Source organism: Eutrigla gurnardus (genome assembly GCF_963514095.1).
Source record: "Eutrigla gurnardus genome assembly, chromosome: 12".
Lineage (NCBI taxonomy): Eukaryota > Metazoa > Chordata > Actinopteri > Perciformes > Triglidae > Eutrigla > Eutrigla gurnardus.
In genome coordinates this window covers 28,329,607-28,346,826 of record NC_139926.1, presented here as the reverse complement: position 1 = coordinate 28,346,826, position 17,220 = coordinate 28,329,607, and the positions used below count along the sequence as shown (strand labels likewise).

General features: G+C 47.8%; 1 protein-coding gene across 1 annotated transcript in view; it reads right to left on the bottom strand.

Moving 5' to 3' along the window:
• The window catches only part of ttn.2 (titin, tandem duplicate 2), a 224,101-nt gene that overhangs the window by 31,912 nt on the left and 174,969 nt on the right, over positions 1-17,220 (bottom strand). Inside the window, exon 205 of the mRNA XM_084022030.1 lies at positions 62-17,155. Within this exon, the coding sequence (XP_083878156.1) occupies positions 62-17,155 (17,094 nt within the window). The remainder of the gene's footprint in view (positions 1-61; positions 17,156-17,220) is intronic.

Below are 17,220 nucleotides of genomic sequence, written 5' to 3'. Positions count from 1 at the left end.
AAGGATTGGATATCATAACTTGCATAACAATGCATAATATTACTGACTTAAAATGTAATACCTGTGATCTTGGATCCCTCTTTCGTCTCAGCAGAAACACCAACACCATATTCATTCTCGCCTGTCACTCTGAAGTAGTAGACTCCTCCCTCCTGCACGTCAGTCACCTTGTATGTCAGTCTGTGGCACGTGTCAGTCAACCTGGTCCAGCCTTTCTTGCTGGCCTCACGGATATCAATAAGGTAGTTCTTGACTGGTCCTCCCCCCTCATTATCAGGAGTATCCCAAGTTACAGTAGCAGAGGTCTTGGTTATGTCCTTGACCTCTACACAGGCAGGAGGTCCAGGGGAATCCAAGACTCTGACATTGAGGGTCAAAGAGGAGGTTCCTGCTACACTGGACAAAGTAACAGTGTATTTGCCAGAGTCATCGCGAGTTGCTTTCTCTAAGGTGATGGAGGTGAAGGTATCTGTAGTGTCAATGACAGCACGGACTCTAAGGTCAATATCAGGCTTAGTCCATGTAACACTGGGGATGGGTTTGCCTCTGAAAGGTACTGTCATGGTGAATGAGCTTCCATCCTTCACAATAAGAGTCTTCCTCATTTCATTGCTGATGTCAAAGACTGGTTCTTCCTGTCTTTCTTTAGCGACCTGTTTGTCTGACTCAGGACTGGATTCACTCACTCCAATCTTGTTAATGGACTTGACAACAAACACATATTCAGCCCCAGGTGTCAATCCCACTACTGTAAACTCTGTGTTCTTGGTATTCTGGACACCAACAATCCATTCATCATCTAATGTGTTCCTGTATTTGACTCTGTAACCAGTCACAGGTGCTCCACCATCAAATAATGGCTTATTCCACGACAGGGTGACTGAGGTCTTTGTAGAGTCAATGATCTTAGGCTTAGCGGGAGGTGAAGGCAGGAACAGTGGGTCTTCAGCCTTGGTAAGCGGGCATGCGATGCTCGGAGCACTGAGGCCAGCAGAGTTTTCTGCGAACACTCTGTACTCATACTCACAGCCCTCACGAAGGTGTGATGCTTTGACTCTGAGATCATAAACAGGTTTCTTGTTGACACGGCACCAGCGAAGGCCAGTTTTCTCTCGCTTTTCAATGACATAGCCAGAAATACTGCTGCCACCGTCAGAAATTGGTCTTTCCCAACAGATGGTCATTGCCTCACTGGTAACTGAGGTGACCTGTACATTAGTGGGAGCTTCAGGCACAGTGAATGGATCCATAGCTGTGTTTGGCTCACTCTCTAGGGCCTCGCCATCCCCATATTTGTTGACTCCTCTGACTCTGAATATGTATTCATTTCCTTTGAGCAGCTTGGTCACTTTACAGGTGGTTGCCTTCATGTCACCATAGACAAGAGTCCAGGTGAGGCGACTAGTCTCACGTTTCTCAACAATATAGTGCATTATTTCAGCTCCGCCATTCTCCTGAGGTGGGCCCCACGTTATGGTGCATTTCTCAGCTGTGAGGCCAGACACTGCCAATGGTCCCGAGGACGGTCCAGGTCTGTCCAGAACTTTACAGTTGATAGCCACAGACCTGGTTCCCCCCACATTGTGCAAAGTCAGGACATACTGGCCAGAATCCCTCCTGATAGCATCTCTGACGATGAGTGTAGTTGTGAAGTTGGTGGAGGTGATTTCACACCTGGCCTTGGCCTCAATCTCCTTTCCATCCTTAGACCACGAGACAACCGGGAGCGGACGGCCCGTGACTTCAGCATCAATTTGAATGATGTCTCCAGCCTTAATGACAACTAACTGTCTAAACTTCTCCTCCAGTATAATAGTGGGAGGGTCTACGTCATCCTTGACTGTGACAGGACCAGTGCTCTCTGAGGGAGCACTCAACAACTCTGCAGAATTCTTAGCGATGACATGAAAGTCATATTGGACATCTTCTGTAAGGCCTGTGACATCATAGTAGGTGTCTTGCAGGTTGGTGAAGTTGCATTTCAGCCAGCGGCCATTGGGAAGTTCTTTACGCTCAACAATGTAGCCAGTTATCTTTACTCCACCGTCATACTCTGGCTTTTCCCAGAAGACGGAAACTGAGTTCCTGGTAATGTTAGTGACTCTAAGGTTACGTGGGGATTCACATGGATCCCTGGCTGCCACAGGGTCACTGGCCTTAGTGCATGGACCAATTCCAGCAATATTCTCAGCATAGACTCTGAACTGATACAGAAGGCCTTCTTCAATGCCTGTCATCTTAAACTGGTTCTCAGCCAGCAGACCTCTGTTGACCTTGGTCCACAGTATGCTGCTTTGTTCTTTGCATTCAATGTGGTAACCAATGACAGGGCTGCCACCATCACTGGCAGATCTTCCCCACACCACAAGCATACCATACTTGGTGGCATGGGAAACATGGATATTGGTAGGAGGCCCAGGAGGGTCAAAGGGATACTGAGCAATAACAGGAGCAGAATCAATTGCAGAACTCTTGCCATAACGGTTCTCTGCTGCAATGCGGAACTGATACTCTGTTCCCTGAGTGAGACGAGACACCTTGATTGATGTCCTGGCTACTGTGGCTGAGACAATCTGCCATGAGGTTGTGGTAGTGTCTCTCTTCTCCACCACATAGTTGTTAATTTGGCATCCACCATCATATGTTGGAGGATCCCAAGACAGAGAGATGAAGTCTGCACTCACCTCATCCATCTTAATGTTGCTGGGAGCGCCAGGTTTGTCCAGGATTATGACAGAGATTTCGGCTGTCTTGGTGCCAACTGAGTTAGTCAGAGTAATCACATACTTTCCTACATCCTCCTTAGTTGCATCCTTGATGACAATCTTGGATGAGGTCTTTGAAGAAAGAACATTGACCCTTGTTGTCTGCTTCAGTACCTGGCCGTCCTTCTTCCAGGACACTTGAGGCTCAGGTCTACCCCTGAAGGGAACATCAATCTTCAGGTCATCTCCTGCTTTTACACTGTATGTGTCGTACAGCAGGTTCATGACAGGCTCCATCGTGATGTCCTTCACCACCACTGGAGCAGCCAGAGGCTTGGGATCACTCTTGCCCTTATCATTCACAGCAATCACCCTGAAGGAATATTCCTCTCCAGTTGTGAGTCCACCAATAGTAGCTTCCAGTGCTTTGACTTCACTGCACATGGACCACTTGTCATCTCCCTTGGGCTGCATCTCCACAATGAAGTGTGTAATCTTGCTGCCTCCATCATGATCAGGTTTCTCCCAGGAGAGAGAGACTGTATGGCGAGTCACGTCAACCAGGACAATCTTTCCAGGAGGCAAAGGTGCTTCGGCTACCTTGACTTGATCTGTGGAGGCAGGCAGACCAACTCCCAGCTCATTCACAGCCAAAACACGGAAATAAAATCGGCCTCCCTCCTGAAGATCCGAAATAATGTACGAGTTCCTTACGCAGTTGGTGCAAACACTGGTGAAAGCCATTCGCTTTTGCTCTCTCTTCTCCACAATATAGTGTGATATCTTAGCCCCACCATCTATTAGAGGAGGCTCCCAGGAGATTGAGGCAGAATTTCTCTTCACATCCTTAACCAGCAGGTTGGTAGGAGCGCTCGGGGAGTCCAGAACTCTGACATTGATAAAGGCTGACTTAGAACCACTGAGGTTCTCAAGGGTCAGTACATACTTGCCAGTGTCGAATCTATCGACATTCTCAATCACCAGCATTGTGTAAGAGCTTGTGACTTCAATTTGGGCACGCTCATTTAAAGTGCCATCAGCTTTTGACCATCTGACCTCTGGTTCAGGCTTTCCTCTGATTGTCACAAACAGGCGCAAGGTGGCGGTGGCTCGAACATTAACCATCTTCCTCAGGTCAGCATCTAGTTCAATTTCAGGAGCCTCCAGCTTCTCTGCAGCGATCACAGAGCCAGGTAAGTCCACATGCTCTCCCACTCCCTCACAGTTAAAAGCACAGATGCGGAAGTTATACTCAGCATTCTCCTTCAGATGCTTTACAGTGTAGTAAGTGGCCTGAACACCAGTGGTTGGTGTGCAAGTGATCCATTCATCATCTGCTGCCTCCTTCATTTCAACAACATATCCACTGATCTGTGCGCCACCATCATAGATAGGCCTGGACCAGGACAGAGCGACTGTGGTGCTAGAATGGCCGGTGACTTTGGGGTTATTCGGAGCTCCTGGTGGATAAATGGCATCACAGGCTTTGATGTATTCTGTTGGTGCACTAGGCTTTCCTACACCAGCAGCGTTTTCAGCCGAGACCCTGAATTCATAGGAATGGCCCTCTGTGAGGCCAGCGCATCTGAATCTCAGGTCACTCAGTCTCTTCTTGTTACACTTAGTCCATCTGATGCCATCCTTATCACGTTTTTCAAGGACATATCCTTCAATCTCAGCTCCTCCATTATCTTCAGGTCTCTCCCATGTAAGCACTATGGAGTCCCTTGTGATAGCGCTGGTCTCTGGGGTGGATGGAGTACTGGGAGTGGTGAAGGGGTTCCGAGCAATAACAGGCTCAGATTCTAAAGGCTCACCAACACCATATTTATTCACAGCAGTGACTCTGAAAATGTATTCATTGCCAGGCAGCAGTTTTGTGATTTTATAGCTGATTGCCTGGATCTTGGGCTCAACCATGGTCCAAGACAAACGACTGGTCTCTCTTTTCTCAATGATGTAGTGAGATATGCTGGCTCCACCATCATGTGAGGGATGGTTCCAGTGCAGATAACATTTTTCGGCTGTGACTCCTTTGACTTCTAGCGGGCCATCTGGAGGACCAGGTCTATCAAGAACTTTAACATTAACTGGGACCATCTTGACCCCTCCCACATTGACAAGTCTGAGGTAAAAGTGACCACCATCTACTCGTATGCAGTCCTTGACAGTCAGAATGGTACGTGTGAGTGTGGTCTTGACCTCCATTCTTGGTGTGGTTTTGTCAATCTCCTTTCCATCCTTTAACCAAGTTACGTCAGGCAGAGGCTTGCCAGTGTAGTCAGCATCAATGACGAATGTCTCACCGGCATTAACAACAGTCAAATCCTTGAATTTAGAATCCAAGGTGGCCTCTGGAGCCTCAATTTCATCTCGGGCAGTAATTTCTCCTGTGCTCTGTGAAGGATGGCTGGAAATGCCTGCAGCGTTCCTGGCAATAATTCTGTACTCATAAACACAACCTTCAGTCAGGCCAGTGAGTGTAAACTGGGTGTCAATGATGTTGGTGAAGCTGGCCTTCATCCAGCGGGTATCTGGTTGCTTCCTTCTCTCAATGACATAGCCAGTGATTGCACTGCCTCCATCATACTGAGGCCTGGTCCACTGAAGCGTCACATGATTTCTGGTGATATCAATGGCCTCAGGTGTTCCTGGTGGGTCACAGGGGTCCCTGGCAACTGTGCTCTCAGAGACCTTGCTAGCTGGGCTGACTCCAGCAATGTTCTCAGCATAAACTCGGAATTCATACTCAATACCTTCTTCCAGCTCTGCAGTCTTGAAACGTGCATCTGGGATTAGAAGCTTGTTGAGTTTAGTCCACAAAAGGCTGTTCTTCTCCTTTCTCTCGAGGTGATAACCTAGGACTGGACTGCCTCCATTGTTGGTGGGAGGTTTCCACTCAACAACCATGTTTTCCTTGGTTGCAGCAGAAATAATTGGTGTTCCTGGGGCAGCAGGCTCACTGAATGGATATTGAGCAATAACACTGGAAGATAGAATGGCCGAACTCTTTCCATATCTGTTCTCAGCAGACACTCTGAATTGATATTCAGTTCCAGTTTTTAAGTTGGTGACTTTGATGGTTGTCCTGGCAATAGTAGCCGACACAATCTGCCATGCTGTTGTGGTGGTATCTCTTTTCTCAACAATGTAGTTGTTGATCTGACAGCCTCCAGTATACACTGGTGGCTCCCAGGAGAGATTGACAAAATTAGAGCTCACCTCCTCAATCTTCACAGGGCCTGTAGGAGGGCCGGGTTTATCAAGAATAATGACAGTAACCTCTTCTGAAGCTGTTCCGACACTGCTGGTGGCTGTGACCGTATATTTACCAGAGTCTTCCTTATTTGCATCCTTAATGCACAGCTTAGTAGATGACGCTGTGCTGGATACATTTAGTCTGGTTGTCTCCTTCAGAGCCTGCCCATCCTTCTTCCATTCAACCTTGGGAACAGGGCGTCCAATGACTGGGATCTCAATCTTTAGATCCTCACTCTGCTGTAAACTGTAAGTGTTAAATGTCATCTTGAATCCGGGCTGAATAGTTACATCTTTAGCAGTGACTGGTGCAGCCAGAGGCCTGGGGTCACTCTTGCCCTTCTCATTGAAAGCTGACACTCTGAACAGATACTCATGGCCAGCACTTAGGCCTGTGACAGTACCCTCACAAGTTTTGGTTGTGGCGGCCACCACCCATTCCTCTGAACCCACAGGCTGCATTTCAATGTAGTAGCCCATGATCCTGCTGCCTCCATCATGGTCTGGCTTCTCCCAGGAGAGGGAGGCAGAGGTTTTGGTCACTTCAGTCAAAGTGACCTTACCCACTGATAGGGGAGGCTCAGAGGTCTTAATTGAGTCTGCTGTCTCAACTGGCTGTCCCATGCCAAACTCGTTTTCCGCTAAGACTCTGAAATAGTAGATAGTTCCCTCGGTGAGGCCAGTGATACGGTAACTCGTCTTTGTGCACTTGTTATCCACGTTCGAGTAAACTTTCCTCGTAGATTCACGCTTTTCAACCAGGTAATTCTTGATTCTTGCACCACCATCAATAACAGGAGGCTCCCAGGTCAGAGTGACACTTTCCCTCTTAATGTCTTTCACCGTCAGATTTAGAGGCGCCCCTGGAGTGTCCAGAACTTTAACAGAGACAAAGGCTGATTTGGTGCCTGCACTATTTTCCAAATTGAGGATGTATTTCCCAGCATCATATTTGTCACAGATATCAATGGAGAGCTGTGTGTAATCTTCACTAGTGTCTATCTGAGCTTTAGTGGGTAGGCCTCCATCCTCCTTGGCCCAGCTGATCTCAGGAGTAGGGTGGCCTTTGAATGGAATGCCGATTCTCATTGAGCCTCCTGCGCGAACAATTATTCCCTTCCTGAGCTCTGCATCCAGAATCATCTCAGGAGGATCAAGCTTATCCAATGGTTTCACAACTCCCTCGATCTCAGTGGGCTCACCAACGCCCAGCTTATTGATGGCACATATGCGCACCTTATATTCCTGGTGCTCTATCAACTTGGTGATGGTAAACTTGGTAGCATTAACTCCAGAGGGTGGGGTGCATATGCTCCACTCCTCCTCATCAGCCTTAGAAATTTCCACAGCGTATCCTTGAATATCACAACCACCATCATAGATAGGCCGGTGCCAGGCCAGACTGACGGTATCTTTGGTCACGTTGACCAGATGGACATTTGAGGGACAGCCTGGTTCAAATGTAGGGTCACACGCTTTGAGGTAGGGTGTAGGTGGGCTTGGCTGACCCACTCCAGCTATATTCTCAGCAGACACCCTGAATTCATATTCATGGTCCTCAGTCAGTCCTGTCACTCTGAATCGCAAGTCTGTCACTCTGCGTTTGTTGCATTTGGTCCACCTCACTCCTGCTCTGTCTCTCTTCTCAACGATGTAACCAACAATCTCACTGCCTCCTGTGGCCTCAGGGCGGTTCCAGCAGACAGTCATGGAGTCCCTGGAAATGTTAGTGATCTCAAGCTCCTGAGGTGAACCAGGGGGATTAAATGGATTCCTCATGATAACTGGAGAGGATTCAAGAGGCTCGCCTGTGCCATATTTATTGACAGCCATGACCCTGAAGATGTACTCATTGCCCTTCAACAGTTTGGTAACCTTGAACATGGTAGCTCCACAGTCACTGGAGACAACAGTCCATGCCAGCCGGCTGGTTTCTCTCTTCTGAATGATGTAGTGAGAAATGCTAGCTCCTCCATCATGCCTGGGGGGCAACCATGACAGTGAGCACTTCTCCTCAGTGGCATTACTGACAGTAAGAGGTCCCTCTGAGGGGCCTGGTCTGTCCAGGACCTTCACACTGAATGGGACACTCTTAGTTCCACCCACATTAGTCAGAACCAGTGTGTACTGTCCACCATCCACTCTAATGGCATCCTTCACAACGAGCAAAGCCTTAAAATCTGTGTTTTTGATCTCAGCTCTGGCTGAGTTTTCAACTTCAACATTTCCCTTGAACCACTGAGATGTGGGGATGGGTTTTCCTTCCACACTGGCCTCCAGACTGAAAGTCTCGCCAGCATTGATAACAATGGTTTGGTTGTACATAGGATCTGTTTCACACTTAGGTGGGTCAACTTCATCCTTGGCTGTGATGGATCCTGTGCTCTCAGAGGGCTTGCTGACAACACCAGCTGCATTCCTCGCAATTACTCTGAAATCATATTTACTGTCTTCTGTAAGGCCAGTAACTGAAAATTCATGTTCAATGACATTTGCAAAGCTGGCCTTCATCCACTTTCCTTCAGGAAGGTCACGTTTCTCCACTACGTAGCCAGTAATTAAGCTTCCACCATCATACTCTGGAGGAGTCCACCTCAAGTTCACAGAGTGTCTGGTAACAATCACAGCCTCTGGACGGCCAGGAGGATAACATGGGTCACGAGCTACATAAACCTCAGAGACTTTGCTGCATTTGCCAATGCCAACAATATTCTCAGCATAGACTCTGTACTCATACTCGATGCCTTCCTCAAGAGGAGTCGATTTGAACCTGCAGTCTTGGATGAGCATTTTGTTGATCTTGGTCCAGAGGATACTGTTCTTCTCCTTTCTCTCCAAATGGTAGCCCAAGATGGCACTGCCTCCATCAGATGGCGGTTTGTGCCACTCAACTACCATATAGTCTTTAGAGTATGTAGACACAAATGGTGTTCCTGATGGGCCAGGCTCCTGGAATGGATACTGTGCCACAACAGGCTCTGAATCAATTGCATAACTTTTTCCATATCTATTTTCAGCATAGATTCTGAACTGATATTCACTTCCTGTCTTCAGATTGTTCACTTTTAGTGTGGTCCTTGCCACAGTGGCAGATACGACCATCCAGTTGGTTGTTGTTGTCTCTCTCTTCTCAACCACATAGTTGGAGATTGGGCAGCCACCTGTATATGCGGGAGGTTCCCAGTTAAGAGTCATACTCTCAGCACTGATTTCATCCAATTTGACAGGGCCTGTTGGTGGGCCTGGTTTGTCCAGCGTAATCACCTCAATAGTGGCATCCTTGGAACCCAAAACATTGGTGATATTGATGCTGTACATGCCTCCATCTTCTCTGGTAGCATCCTTCATGGTGAGAGTGGTGAGATGTGCTGTGTCAGTGACATTGACTCTGGTGGTCTGCTTAAGCCCTGCTCCATCCTTGGTCCAAGTGATGGTTGGCTTTGGATGACCAACAACTGGGACCTCTATCTTGAGGTCATGCCCCACCTGGACACTGTAGGTGCTCATTTTGGGTCTAACATCAGGCTCAATTACAAGGTCCCTAGCTACAACTGATTGAGCTAGTTGTCTGGCGTCACTTTTGCCCTTGTCATTTACAGCAACAACTCTGAATTGGTACTCCTCTCCTTTGAGCAGATTTGTCACTACAGTCTCAAGTGCTTTCCCACTAGCGCACACAGACCAAGCTTCACTATCCTTAGGTGCCAGTTCAACTTCATAGTAACTGATCCTACTGCCGCCGTCATGTTCAGGCTTCTCCCAGGTGAGCGTTACAGTGCTAGAAGTGACATCAACAACACTGACTTTACCAGGTGGCTGAGGCTTCTCAGACACCTTAACTGGTACTATAGTTTTAGCAGGGAGACCAACACCATATTCATTCTCAGCCAGGACTCTGAAGAAGAAAATTCCACCCTCTGGAAGAGGCTCAACTTTCCATGACATCTTGTTGCAGGTGGTGATGCGAGAATAAACTTTCCTTGTGCTCTCACGCTTCTCAACAATATAATGCTTAATCTTTGAGCCGCCATCCAGAAGTGGAGGCTCCCACGTGAGAGTGACAGAATTCTTGGTAATCTCTTTTACCAAGAAGTTAGCTGGTGGACCAGGTGAGTCCTGGATTCTGACACTGATAAAGACTGACTTCACTCCACTGGCATTCTCTGCTGTCAGGGTGTATTTACCAGTGTCAAATCTGTCAACATTCTCAATGACAAGTGAAGCATAGCTGCCTGTGTTGTCAATCAGGGCAGTCTCCTTGATCTCCCCCTCAGCTTTGCCCCACTTCACCTCAGGAGCTGGACGCCCTCTCACAGGAACAAACAGCCTGAGAGTGCTTGCTGCTCTAATTTTGATCATCTTTCTCATGTCTGCATCCAGTTCAAGATCAGGGGCCTCAAGCTTCTCCTCCATAAGAATTTTCCCTGGAATATCAGCATGCTCACCAACACCAACTTTGTTGATGGCACACACTCTAAATTGGTATTCTTGCTTCTCCAAGAGCTTTTTCACTGTAAACTTAGTGTCCGTGATTCCAGTTGGAGGAGTACACATAAACCACTCGTCAGTTGCTACATTGCAAGTCTCAACAATGTAAGCCTGAATCTCACAACCACCATCATAGATGGGTTTGCCCCATGTCAGGGAAACAGTGGACATAGATGTATCCACCACCTTGGGATTGTTTGGGGGCCCGGCTTTGAAGATAGGATCCAATGCTTTGTAGTACACTGTTGGTGCACTAGGTGTGCCAACACCTGCAGCATTTTCAGCAGCAACTCGGAATTCATAGCTGTGGTTTTCTAGGAGCCCTGTCACCCTGAAGCGCAGCTCACTCACTGTGCGCTTGTTGCACCTGGTCCATCTCACACCGTCCTTGTCTCGTTTCTCAACAATGTATCCCTGGATAGGGCTGCCACCATCATTGCTTGGTCTCTCCCAGGTCACCACCATTGAGTCTTTGGTGATTGTGCATACTTCTACCTCTGTTGGTGGGTTGGGAGTTACAAATGGATTTTTGGCAATCATTGGCTCAGATTCCAGAGGCTCACCAACTCCGAATTTGTTGACCGGAATCACTCTGAAGATGTACTCATTACCAGGAAGGAGTTTTGTTATCTTCAGGTTCAGTGTCTGAACTTTGAGTTCAACTACAGTCCAAACCAGTCGACTGGTTTCCCTCCTCTCAACAATGTAATAGGAAACATCGCTACCTCCATCTTGCAGGGGAGGTTTCCAGGCAATGGAGCATTTCTCACTGGTGATCCCATAGATGGAAATAGGGCCCTCGGGTGGACCTGGTCTGTCCAGGACCTTGACATTTATGTTAACAGATTTCTCTCCACCAACATTCTTGACCAGCAAAGTGTACTGTCCTCCATCAACACGTATAGCTTCTTTAACAACTAGACAAGCTGCAAAGTCTGTATTCTTGAGCTCTATGCGTGCTGCTTCAGAAATTTCTTGGCCTTCCTTCAGCCAGTGTACTGTGGGCACAGGCTTACCATAGATAGCAGCCTCAAGCCTGAATGTCTCTCCAGCATTTACCACCACAGCTTGGGAATACTTGGCATCTAAGTCAATCTTGGGTGGATCCACCTCATCCTTAGCAGTGATGGCTCCAGTAGAATCAGAGGGCTGACTGAAGACACCTGCTGAATTTCTGGCGATTACACGGAACTCATAAATCTGATCTTCCGTAAGTCCTGTGACAACAAATCCAGTCTCAATGATGTTGGTAAAACTAGCCTTCATCCAGCGGCCACCTCCCTCCTTCTTCTCAACCACATAGCCTGTGATCTTGATGCCGCCATCATACTCTGGTTTGGTCCATTTAAGCGTCACTTGGTTTCTTGTCACAATGACAGCCTCTGGTTTTCCCGTTCTATCACAAGGATCTCTGGCCACCTGCATTTCACTCAACTTGCTGGCTTTGCTGAGGCCAACAATGTTCTCAGCATAGACTCTGAACTCATATTCAATTCCCTCTTCAAGGCCAATAACCTTAAATCTGGTCTCTGGGATAAGTTGTTTGTTCTGTTTCACCCACAGTATACTGTTTCTCTCTTTGAGCTCCAGGTGGTAGCCCAGAACTTTGCTTCCACCATCATTGCTTGGGTTCTCCCATACAACCACCATGCTCTCCTTGGTGGCAGACTTGACCACGAGAGAACGTGGTGAGCTGGGCACTTCAAATGGATACTGAGCAACAAGGGTATCAGAAAGAAGGACTGGGGACTTGCCATATCTATTCTCTGCAGCAATCCTAAACTGGTATTCTACGCCAGTCTTCAGACGGGCTGCCTTGATAGTCGTTCTCGCCACAGTAGCTGACACAATCTGCCAGTTAGTGGTAGATGTGTCTCTCTTCTCAACGATGTAATTGTTGATAGCGCAACCACCATCATACTCTGGTGGATTCCAGGACAGCACTACGCTGTCAGCAGTGACCTCATCCAGCTTAATTGGACCAGTTGGAGGACCGGGCTTATCTAGAACAATGACATTGATGTCAGTAGATGCCTCTCCAATTGTGTTGGTCAGTTTGATAGTGTATGTGCCCACATCATCTCTGCAAGCCTCCTTAATAACCAGGAGAAGGTTTTTGTCAGTGGCTTCAGCATTAACTCGTGTTGTCTCCTTGAGAATAATGCCATCTTTGAGCCAAGTTGCTGTAGCCTTGGGACAGGCAGCATATGGTACATCTAGCTTCAAATCATCTCCTGCCAGCACACTAAATGTGCTGAAAATCAGTTTGAAGGTTGGTGAGATGACTAGGTCTTTAGCCACCACAGGCACATTAAGAGGACGTGGATCACTAACTCCTTTCTCATTGGTGGATGAGATACGGAACATATACTCCTCTCCCTGTGTAAGGCCAGTTACAAGAGCACCACAGGTCTTTACCACCATGACTTGGGTCCACTTCTCACTGCCTGTACCCTGCATCTCAACAATATAGCCTGTGATTCGGCTTCCACCATCATGGTCAGGTTTTTCCCAAATGAGTGTGACACTGGAGCTGGTAACTTCAAGAAGAGACACTTTTCCTGGTGGTAGAGGTTTCTCTGATGCTTTAACTGGTTCAAGAGTCTCTACTGGCAGGCCAATGCCATATTCGTTCTCAGCCAGGATCCTAAAGAAGTACATCTTTCCTTCCTCCAGGTCTCCAACTTTCCAACTAGATTTATGGCAGCTGGCACAGACTGTTGAGTAGGCCTTTCTGGTCGACTCACGCTTCTCCACAATGTAGTTGCGTATTCTGGAGCCACCGTCAATGAGGGGTGCATCCCAAACAAGGGAAACTGAATCTCTCATAACCTCCTTGACAAACAGATTCTGCGGTGCTCCAGGTGTATCTAGCACCCTGACATTAACAAAGGCCGTTTTGCTTCCTGAGGCATTTTCCACTGTCACTGTGTATTTACCTGCATCAAACCTGTCAACATTGTCTACCTGAAGAGTGGTGAATGATGGGGTTATTTCAATGATAGCCCGGTCCAAGGATTCCCCATGCTCTCTTGACCATTTAACTTCAGGCACTGGTCTGCCCTTGATAGGAACAAAGAGTCTGAGTGTGCCACAGGCTCTGATGCAGACTACCTTACGCAGCTCTGCGCCAAGGTCAATTTCTGGAGGAAGCAGTCTGTCTTCAGCCTTGGGGGTTCCAGGAACAGCAGCAGGCTCTCCCACTCCCTCACAATTAGTGGCACAGATGTTGATTTTATAGTCTTGGTTTTCCTTCAAGTTGGTTATGGTGAATGAAGTGGCTGTCCATCCCTTCTTGGGAGTGTGTATTGTCCACTCATCCTCCTCAGGCAGGCAGGTCTCCACAGTGTACCCAGTGATTTCAGAACCACCATCATAGACAGGCTTGTTCCATGCCAGGGTGATGGAAGACTTGGTTGTGTCCAGCACTCTGGGGTTACCTGGAGGTCCAGGCTGGAAAATGGTGTCTACGGCTTTGTAGAATGGACTGGAAGGACTAGGTTGGCTAAGACCAGCATTATTCTCAGCAAGAATTCGGAACTCATACTCATGTCCTGGTGTGAGCCCAGAGGCCTTGAAGCGCAGGTCAGTTACAGTCCTCTTGTTGCATTTCACCCAGCGCAAGCCAGTCTTATCCCTTCTCTCAATTATGTAGGTATTTAATCTGCTGCCTCCATCATGTTCAGGACGTTCCCAGCAGACGACCATGGAGTCCTTCGTAATGGTGGTTACTTCAGGCTGCTGTGGCGGGTCACTAGGGACATAGGGGTTGGCACAGATGACAGGTTCAGACTCCAGGGGCTCACCCACACCATACTTGTTAACAGCCATGACTCTGAAGATGTATTCATTGCCCTTCAGAAGCTTGGTAACCTTAAACCTGTTTGCCTGAAGATCTGTGGCCACATTTGTCCATGCCAACCTGCTGGTCTCTCGCCTCTGAATGATAAAGTACTCAATCTTGGCACCGCCATCATGTGTTGGATGCAGCCAGTTAAGGACACATTTCTCAGCAGTGATATCAGTAACAACGAGGGAGTCTGGTGGCCCAGGTCTGTCAAGCACCTTGACGTTGAAGGTGAATTTGGCAAAGCCACCGGGATTGCTCGCGGTCAGAGTAAAAGCACCTCCATCCCTCCTCTGGGAATCTTTGTTCAGTAGAGTTGTGTGGAAGTCAGTTTTCTTTATCTCTAGCTTGGCTGTATCCTCAAGCTCTTTTCCTTCCTTGGTCCACACCAGAGATGGGATTGGCCTGCCAGAAACACTGGCCTCCAGCTTGAACATTTCCCCTGCCATGACAACAACATTGCTGCTATATGATGCATCAACATCAATCCTTGGCTCTTCAATATCATCTCTGCATGTGATTGCCTCTGATGGCTGGGATGGAGCACTGACAGCTCCAGCTGAGTTTCTAGCAAACACACGGAATTCATAAGTTGCATCTTCTATCAGACCACTGACGGTGTAAATGGTTTCAAGGATGTTGTTAAAGTTGGCTTTGAGCCAACGTCCATTGGGCATCTCTCTCCTTTCGACTGTGTAACCAGTGATGGAAAATCCACCATCTCCATCTGGTTTGGTCCACGAAACTGTCACCTCATGTCTGGTGATATTCAGTGCCACAGGCCTACCTGGTGGGTCGACTGGGTCCAAAGCATACATAGGCTCAGAGGGTTTACTCGGTTTACTGAGACCCGCCATATTTTCAGCAATAACACGGTGTTCATATGCAATACCATCAACAAGGCCTGTTGATTTGAAGATATTTCCAACAACAATTGCTTTGCTGATCCTCTGCCACAGAATGCTGTTTTTCTCTTTTCTGTCCACATGATAGCCAAGGATGACACTGCCTCCATCAGAGGAAGGCTCATTCCAGCTCAGAGTCATAGCATCCTTGTTGAAAGATGTGATCAAAGGAATGCCTGGCTGGCCTGGCACATCAAATGGATAGGCAGCCAACACTGGTTCAGAGATGATGCACGGTCCAATACCATATCTGTTCTGGGCCTTGACGCGGAACTGATATTGGGTTCCAGTGTTGAGTCGGACTGCTTTGAATGTGGTGCGGATCACTGTAGCTGCCAACTCCATCCAGGAAGTACCAGTGGTTTCCCGCATCTCAACAATATAGTTGTTGATGGGAACACCACCATCATTCTCTGGTGCCTCCCAGGACATGAGAACATAATCACATGAGACCTCATCCAGCTTGATGGGACCAGTGGGTGGACCTGGAATGTCGTGGACCAGGACTGTGATTATCTCAGTCACCGTACCCAGCATGTTCTTTCCAGTCATAGCATACTGGCCTCCATCAGTCCTCTTGATCTCATTGATGTTGAGGATAGTTGATGTTGGTGTGGTTTCAGTGTTGATTCTTTGTGTCTCTTTGAGCCCAATGTCTCCCTTCTTCCAGGACACCACAGGCCTGGGTTTGCCAAGCACTGGAATCTCCACCTTGACGCGGTCCCCTGCTTTGGCTATTACTGTCATCTGATAGACTCCGCGCAGGTCAAAGGCAGGAGCAGAAGTCTGCTCTTTGATAATAGCAGGCCGGCTCTCACGTGGGTCGCTCCTGCCTGATGCATTGACGGCCATGATGCGGAAGGTATATTCTGCGCCCTCAATCAAATCTGTGACAGTATAGTCCAGAGCCTTGATGGTGGTCACATGGACCCACAGGTCAGTTTCCTTCTTCTGGGCCTCAATGACATATCCAGTGATCAAGCTTCCACCATCATGCAGGGGCTTGGTCCATGCCAGGCTGGCACTGTCAGATGTCACATCAGTGACATACAAGTTCTCTGGTGCAGAGGGGGCCTGAGACACCCTGATTGGTTCTGGGGATTCGGCAGGTTCCCCTACGCCTAGATCATTCTCAGCAGAGATACGGAAGTAGTAGTAAGCTCCCTCCTCAAGGTCATTAAACTTAAAGGAACACTTCTGCCATGTAGTGTTCAGTACTGTGTAAGCCTTCTTGGTGGCTTCTCTCTTTTCAATAACATATCTGTGAATCTTAGAACCACCATCAATAATGGGAATTTCCCACTGGAGGGTGATGCTGTTCTTAGTGATCTCTCGAGGCTTGACGTTGACTGGTGGACCTGGTGTGTCCAGCACCTTCACATTAACAAAGCCAGTCTTCTTTCCAGCAACATTCTCAAGACACAGGTTGTACTTCCCAGCATCGTATCTGGTGCAATCAGGAATAACCAAAAGAGTATAAGACTCTGTGGTGTCAATGTGTGCACGTGTTTTCAGATTGGTATCATCTTTGCTCCAGGTTACTTCAGGAACAGGACGACCCCTGATGGGAACAAACATACGGATTGAAGCACGGCACCTGACCACCAGTGTTCTCCTGAGTTCAGCATCCAGCTCAAAGTCAGGCAGTGTCTCCTGGTCCACCAGTTCAGTCACTTTCTCAACCTCTGCAGGTTCACCAACTCCCTCGGAGTTTACAGCAATGACTCTGAAGTGGTATTTGCCTCCTTTTTGAAGTTTACCAATAACATATTTGGTAGCTTTCAAGGGATAATGTGTCTCCACCTCCCAGTCATCATGCCCCTCCTTTTTGTATTCAACAATATATCCATCTACTTCAAGACCACCATCGTAGTGGGGTCGGCCCCAGACAAGTGTGGCTGTGGTTTTTGTTGTGTCTGTTACTCTGATGTTGGATGGAGGACCAGGTGGATCTAAAAAACAAGGAAAAACAGGATTTTTTTTCGAACTTTTGTAAGTATGCAACTTTCTTGTTGTA